Source organism: Eurypyga helias, unplaced genomic scaffold (assembly GCF_000690775.1).
Source record: "Eurypyga helias isolate BGI_N326 unplaced genomic scaffold, ASM69077v1 scaffold17374, whole genome shotgun sequence".
Taxonomy (NCBI): Eukaryota; Metazoa; Chordata; class Aves; order Eurypygiformes; family Eurypygidae; genus Eurypyga; species Eurypyga helias.
Genome location: NW_010244502.1, coordinates 1 through 7,888, shown reverse-complemented (window position 1 = coordinate 7,888; position 7,888 = coordinate 1). Strand labels below are relative to the sequence as shown.

The window sequence follows — 7,888 nt, the reverse complement described above, 5'->3', positions numbered from 1 at the left end:
GATATATTATTATTTATTTTTACTTTTATTTTGCTAAATAGGTATCAATTTTCATTATCTTTTTCCTGGAAAGTAGTCAGATTGTAAATAAAGTTAAGAATTCAAACAAATAAGACAAATTACTCAACTGCTGTTGGAAACAATAAAGTGGAATGATATTGCTTGTACAGTGATTGGTATAAATGTGGTACTTAGAAATCAAGGATGAAAATTTACTTTGTTTTACCCCTGCAGAAGATAACTATTACAACCTCAGTTGCCTGTAAGAGCCATCTGTTTGGCCACATAGTGAGGAGACGTGTTTGTTGGGGGCACTGTTGGGTGGTCTTTCAACAAACGGATTAGGTACCTTTTCTTCTCCTGATGTATTTCTCAACAAATTTAAGGCTGGAGCTGAACCAGAATAGGAACGCCAATGCCATGAATTAGAGCACTGATTTCTCACTTCCATCCACAGCGTTTTCAGACAAAAGAATGCTTGTGGTTTTATGTGTAGATTTAAATATTGAAGAGATTCACGTGTTACAGGTAAAGCCTGAGCAGCAGGTGGGAAAATTAACTTGCCCGCTTGACATAAGCTGTAAAAAAATAAGTGGTAGGAAGAGTGGTATCTGTTACAGCCTGCATAAGGTGATATAATCTCATCTGTCATGTACTGTGCTTGAAGGGTGAATATGCGCTTGGTGTCTGCATACAAAAATATTTTCTCCATAATTAGACACCATTGTTCCAGGCGAAGATCCATGTAGTGCTCTTTCTGCTTTCCTGCCATTGCACATCATTTTCTTTTCAGCTGTTCTTCAAAAATGGGGTTTCCATGGCCGCCTGTTAATATGAAGTCTGAAAACATGGGATTTTTTCAGTTGGAGGGAATGCAATGAGGGATTTGTTGGTGGGTGTATGTAGAGACCTTTAGGAAGAATTTGGTACCTCCTAAGAGCGAATTACTCCTCCTGTAATGACAAACAAGTGGAAAAAGAGATAGGCCTTAATGTTCAGAATAATCTTCGAACTTCTCCGTTGAAGTAAGAAACTGAAAAATTACTTGAATGTTTAAAAGTGGTAATATGGGATGTTTGTCTCTTCAGGTTTTCCTCAGCATGTTATTGCTTCTCTGTCTGATCAAGATGCAAAGCCATCCTTCAGCATGGCGTAAGTAGAGCTGATCAGAATTCAAGAACTTGTCATATTTAGAAAATCTGCTTGTCAGTGAAAATGTTGCAAAATACCATGGAAAACATAGTAAGTCATGCCTTGTGACTTCCCAGTAGAAATTTTATTTCCATTGGAACATTTAGGATGTGGCCATAGTTACCTCTGGTAACTATGCTTCTTAAAATCTATGTTTTTTGGCAAGTAGTAAATAGATTTTAGTTGTGTTGTGCAGTGAATAGAACACAAGGGGGCTACACCGTATTGAAGTCATTACTACCAATTTTACTTGCATTTCTTGATGCAGGTATTTTTGTTACTGTAAGGGTGAGGATGAAGGGTATTACCTGGAGTAAGGTACTTTTTTGTCTATTTACTAATGTGACTTTAAAGGAAAGTTTAAAATAGCGGGCTGATGGGATTAGTGTACCAGAGCTCATCTCAACATACAGAATCAGTTTTCAGGGATGATAGGTGAGTCTGATTTTTCAGAAGGAAGCAACGTCTGCTCTTGGAAAGGATGAGTGCTAACTTGTGTCTTAAAGTCAATACAGAATATCTGTGTGTGAATAAGTAGAAATACTAATGCTGTTACCTTTCATAACTTTAATAAAGATATATGGGCTCCTTTATGTGGGGAAAAATTGGTCTTTGTTCTGTGTCTCTGGAAAAATGTGGTTACTGATACCTCACACTTTCAATTGCTTTCTGAGACTTCTCTCCAGGTGAAACAGTTGCATGGGAACTACTGAACCTTTTTTAACAATGTGTTATGAGAACTGTTTAGTGTTTCTAGTTGGTAGCCTTACAGTCCTACTTCTTGGGTCTTAAATTGTCTCTCCTTAGGCAACTGGAAAACAGCACTGAGCCGGGCCTTACACTGGGTGGATATTTCTGTCCCCAGTGCAGAGCCAAATACTGTGAACTTCCTGTGGAATGCAAAGTCTGTGGTGAGTATCAAGCACAGGTGAGCAGGTCAATTTTGAGTTAGTGGTAAGGGAGTTAAGGGGTAGACAAATTCAGTGATACTTAGGTATTAAAAGCCATCTCTGCTTTCAGAAGCCTGAATTCCTGTGTACTGGGATGTCAGCTTCATACACGGGACTTCCAGGACTATACCTGTAACAGGAAAGCTGTATCATATTCCCTCATATAATGTTATAAACTAAAAGCCCTAAAGCAAAGGGGGGAAGAAGGGTGATTCACATACGAATGGCAATCTCCTCAAGAATCCTGATGTAACAGACACACCAGTGTTTCAGACTCTGCAGTGCAAGGCCAGGAGGATAGAGCGCTTTGAATCATAGAATGGTTTGGGTTGGAAGGGACCTTAAAGATCATCTAGTTCCAACCCCCAACCCTTCTTTTTGCTTTGGAGCAAAAAGAAGTAATCTCTCACCTCTAGGAGTATTTGGATGAAAGGTTTCAAAGCTGAACCCAAGGGCAGGCTGCCCAGTGACACAGGAAAGGCTCTAGAATTGTAAATGGAGTCCTTTGGTCTTGCAGACGTTCCCCTGCCTCACCCCTGGCCCTTAACGAGGGCAGGAAGGATGATTAGCATTTATACAGTATGAGTGACAGCTGTCCTGTTAGCTTCTACAGGCATACAGCCAGAACGTGATAGGTGTTATCAAGATGTGTGTATTTGGCAAGAGGATGAAATAATTCTAGTTTTGGGTCACCTTGTCCTAGTTTCATGTCAAGGTTTTTGTATCAGCATGAGTTTCATTTCAGCAGGGTAATAGTGTAACTGGAGAGATGCTGTGTATCCCCAGCAGATTCCTCACAGCAGAACGAGAGCTCAGAAGCTGACACTGCATGTGAGTGACTGATGAAGTAGTTTGTGCCAGCCCATGCCCTAGCCAACACTAGCCTGTTGTCACGGTTTAACCCCAGCCGGCAGCTGAGCCCCACAGAGCCACTCACTTCCTGCCCACGGTGGGGTGGGGGAGCGAAACGGAAGGACAAAAGTGGGAAAACTCGTGAGCTGAGCTGAAGACAGTTCAACAGGTAAAGCAAAAGCCATGCGTGCAGGCAAAGCAAAGCAAGGAATTCCTTCCCCAGTTCCACGGGCAGGCAGGTCTCCAGCCATCCCCAGGAAAGCAGGGCTCCAGCACGCATAACCATTACCTGGGAAGACAAACGCCATCACTCCAAATGTCCCACGTTCCTTCTTCTCCCCCCAGCTGTGTATGCTGAGCGTGACACCACATGGGCTGGAACTGGGTTCCGTTGTCCCGGCTGTGTCCCCTCCCAGCTCCTTGTGCCCCCCAGCTACCCACTGGTGGGGTGGGGTGAGGAGCAGCAAAGGTCCTGACTCTGTGTGAGCACTGCTCAGCAGTAACGAAACCACCCCGTGTGATCAACGCTGTTTCCAGCAAAATCCAAAACCCAACTCCATTTTAGCTACCACGAAGAAAATTAACTCCATCCCAGCGGAAACCAGCAAACCTGTGTTAGCTGAAACAGGGCTGTGGCGTGGCTGCAGTGGAGCCTTGTATTTGGGCACCGACCGTTTTAACTGACGATGTGAAGCAGCAGAACAGTCACTGCCAAAGAGGAGTTGTGCATTTCAGTTTAATCGGAAGACTTTTCTGTGGTTGCACTGTCTGTGTGGCACGAGGAGGAAAGACTTGGTTTTACTACTCTGTGTTGTAGCCTACTTCCAAAGACCGAGTTAAACCTTTTAGTTTGGACAATTTGTTCTTTAGTCTATATTTGGATTTAATTCTGGAAAGGATTACAGTTTTGGGTTATGGAAGCTAATGAACAAACCATTTTCTGGTTTTTAATTCTTAAAAGCTCTGAACTGCTGAAGTAATTAAAAAGTCTTTTTTTCCTTTTTTGCTTTGCTGAACACAGAAAAGCATTTCATTATGTCCCCCCTTGTAACAAGTTCGATGTCTCTTTCTTTGCAGGCCTTACCTTAGTGTCTGCACCTCACCTGGCTCGGTCTTACCATCACTTGTTTCCTTTGGATGCCTTTCAGGAAGTCCCCATGGAAGAATACCAGGGGGAAAGGTATGCAAGTCATATTTGGGATAATGAGTGTACTTGTGGACCCTTCCATTTCTCTTGCCGTGAATGTAAGAACAGCTGGCGGCAGCTTCCTTGCTGCCGGAAACGCTGTTGGATGTTTGGGCATTTTGGGGCACCTCTGGCAGTAAGACATAGTCGTCGTTCCCATTAGTGCTTACCCTGCGTGTTCAGTCCAGCAGCTGAAATAATTGCTGTAAATTATTCCTGTGCAAGAATTTTTTTTTCTAAAACACCATTTTATATTTTGTACTGAAAAAAAATTTCTTTTCAGTACAAAATGTAAAATGGTGTAAAAAGCCCAATTTTGCTTTTCAGGTGTTGTCAAGGCTGCCAGGGAGAAATGAAGGATCAAAATGTAAGTATGTTGGACTGCACTGGAATTTGCGCTGAGGCGTGTCAGCGGCAGAGATGATCCTTTAGGATAGCCTTCCAAAGAGCAGGAAAATCTTCGTGGAAGTTTATCTCAGGGTTAGCCAGAGTTCGCTGTTACAGAGTCGCACCTTTTAGACTGCAGAGTCTGTAAGAGCGTGGGAAGGGGCTTCTGAGAGAGTTGCTTCCAGCCGTGGCCGTTCGGAGGCATCTGCAGTGACTTGAGCTCAGCCCTTGGTTAGAAACTGGAACTCGGCTGGGTTTCTGTGACGTTAAAAATAGAATGTATTTACTGTCTTGATGGCACAACTGTTACTCTGCTGTAGTGCTGTGACGGTGGTAATTTTTTTCTAATTTGGCTTGGTTTTCTATCTTCCCCACACAGGTTTACGTATGTAAAGTGTGTCAGAATGCGTTCTGCGTGGAATGCGATTTGTTTATTCATGACACTCTGCACTGCTGTCCTGGCTGTATTCACAAGCACCCGGCTCCCCTATCCATATGACGTCATCTCTTTTTAGAAATTGTCATATCTGTGTTGTTCTTGCATAAATCTGGCTTCCCCTGCCGTAGCTTTCACTGGGGCACCTCCAATCAGGAAGCACCCAGGTGATGACAGAAGGACTGACACTGGCTTGGGGGCAAACTAATTTTTACCGAACATACTAATGATGTTGTTGCTGTTAATATATTCTCGAATTATCTGTATCTGGTTCATCTTCCTTGTTCTCGTCTGAAAAGCTCTGGCTTTTTCAGATTGCTGTTCTGAGCGACGTGTACATTTGTAAATGTGAAAGTGATAAAACCAGTTTGTATGATAATCCGGTGATTCACCTTCGTTTCATTATTTGTTCAAAAAAAAAAAGCTCTGAAAATGGATGTTACGCATCGATTGTTACAAGCTTTTGGTTTTGGTGGAGTTCTACAGATCAAAATATTTGTTGGACGGATTTAACAAAAGATGTTTTTGAGGAGTTAGTTGGGGGGATTCCGGCTGGTGGTTAGGGGTATTGCGCCCATTCACCTTGGCCCCCAGTGGGGCAGCTCAGATGCAGCTGTTAGAGATGTGCCAGAAACAGTTTCAGGTTCTAATCATAAAATTCAGAACTAATTGAATTTTATTACTGCTGCGTCTGTAGTTGCATGGTTTTAAGTTTCACTTTCTTGCAGGAGTGTAAGGTTACCGTAAAGCAGTGAATTTGCAGCGGTGTGAGACCTGAGTTTATCGAAGGCGGCGATGCTGTGTTGCGGCTAGAATGAGTTGCTTGACGTGCAGGTCATCTTCTCTCCTTGGCTAAGCCCCCAGAGCGACAGGCAGTAAGGTGGGGGGAGAATGGGAAGCATGTGTCATTGCCTGAACATGGAAAACGGGAAATTGAGACAATTCACAGCGCCTGTACCACGTGTGACTGCAATTCGAACTTGTGAGAGGAGGCTGCGGTGGCGCGGTGCCTAGAGCAGAGCGTCGCGTCCGGTTTTCGGAAGTCGGCTTGTGACACCTGTAACGTATCCAGGGTAACTCGGTCGCTGTACATCTCGCTCCCTGTTCAAAACAGTGAGCCACGTGGCCAGGTGAAGGACAGCAGGAACCTCGCCCAACCCCTCGAAAGTTCCAGCGAAGAAAAACCAAACCCCTGTCTTAAGGCACCTCCCTGTTTTTTCACGCTCACCACATACAAACAATACCTCCACCTTTCAGTTTTCAAGTCCTTTAAACGTGCAAATTCTCAATTGTTAACGTAGCTGCTGCGCTTTTTCTGCTGTTCACAGGCTGGCTGGAATGCCGTAGTTCTGCTGTGGGGGCAGAAAAATGGCTGTTTTGGCATCTGTGTTTGGCTTTGTGCCCAGTCAGACGATCCCTGTCAGCCCTTCGTGCTCTCAAGTGATTGCAGTGCCTGTTACTGTGAGGGTGTCCTTAAAAACTACCAGGAAAGGGGCGTGTTTGTGGGGTTTGGTGTGGTCTGGTAGGCTGTTCCAAACCAGAGGAATGCTGTAAGCATCTGGTTCTTGGATACTCAAACTGGTGACAACGCCTTGACACAGTGTTTTCCGATTACGTTTTCACCTTCGCAATCAGCATTTCCTGATGAAAAAAGGGGTTTCCCAAGGCACTTTAAATCTCTTCTGGGTTTTTCTCTGCATAGTTACCAGCGTATTTGGAGGTAGAAGCTGGATAGAAGTTGTGGCCCTGTACTCCATTGTCTGCTTGTGGTCTGAGCGAAAGTTTGGCTTGTGTTTTTCCACCCTTCTCATTGGGTGGGAGGAGCAGTTCAGACTGGGTCCTGAAAAAGGGCTGTCAGGGCAACATTTATCTGACGTGCCAAGAATTTCAGCCCTGGCCATTCTATCTGAAGGAGTATGGAGGATGTGCTTCCCCCATCGGTGCTCTGGGCCTGGCTGGGTCTCAAGTCCCCTTTGCTTGTGGGGAACATGCTTAATTCTTGTTCTTGTATTTTCCTGTTTACTGGATCTGCCACAAGATCAGTCAATCAGTGAGGTTGTTCACAGGCCTGTGAGAAGTTCTTAGACGTCCCGAAGATGTTGCGTAACACGGTGTGGAGAGAAGGTGCTGAGGGAAGAGACAGGAAGACAAAAACATCCTGCGGTGGGGTTGAGGACACAACCATGGCAAGAGGTTTGAGGCAGACAGGCACAGGCTGATGAGGGAGCGTGCTGCAGCGTAAGAGGATCCAGGAAATGTGAGTGCCCTTGCTTTGCTGTCCGCTTCCTTGCAGGAATAGATGTTACCATCTGAATTAATGGTGGTAAGTGATTTCTAAGACTGGAGGTGCTGAAAATATTTTAATTAAAATGGGAGTAGCAGAAGTATTTGTGTTTAGTTTTGCATAACAGCTGCAACTCCTGGACAACTAGGATGTCATCCTGGTCTGTCTCATGCAATATGAGGAACAATATTAATTCTTGATTTTGATGCGGCTCATGGGTGAAAAAGTGCCATGAAGCACCAACTCTGAAGCTCTAGTTACTGTGCAGGCTCCTGGCTGAAGGAGGGAGGGTAGATAAATCTTATTTAAAATAAGTGATCCAATTTGAGAACCGTGTCTCCATGTTTTGGAGGAATAAATGTGGTGCCCATAGTGCAATCCATGAAAGCAATTTTACAAGATATAATAGAACTTGAAGAGTGTTACAATTTTTGTAGCAGTTTTGGGGATTTGAAAGCACTTAAATTGCTGAGCACACATTTTCCTCTGAGAGGGAAGTGTGATTTTTATACCAGTAAAAAAGAGTAACACCAACAGGTTGGAGATTCCTGATGTAGAATTACTTCCTTAAAGATGTATTTGTTTCATAGAATCACAGAATG

General features: G+C 43.9%; 1 protein-coding gene across 1 annotated transcript; it reads left to right on the top strand.

Annotated features, from left to right (window-relative positions):
• Positions 1-1,088: 1,088 nt before the first annotated feature.
• On the top strand, positions 1,089-5,065 carry LOC104508232 (general transcription factor IIH subunit 2-like; the record flags this gene model as incomplete). Its single annotated transcript, XM_010149783.1, has 5 exons — positions 1,089-1,152; positions 1,999-2,102; positions 4,071-4,173; positions 4,507-4,546; positions 4,946-5,065. Coding segments are annotated over 5 exons (431 nt in total), but the record flags the coding sequence as incomplete, so codon positions are not given.
• Between the last annotated feature and the right edge of the window lie 2,823 nt (positions 5,066-7,888).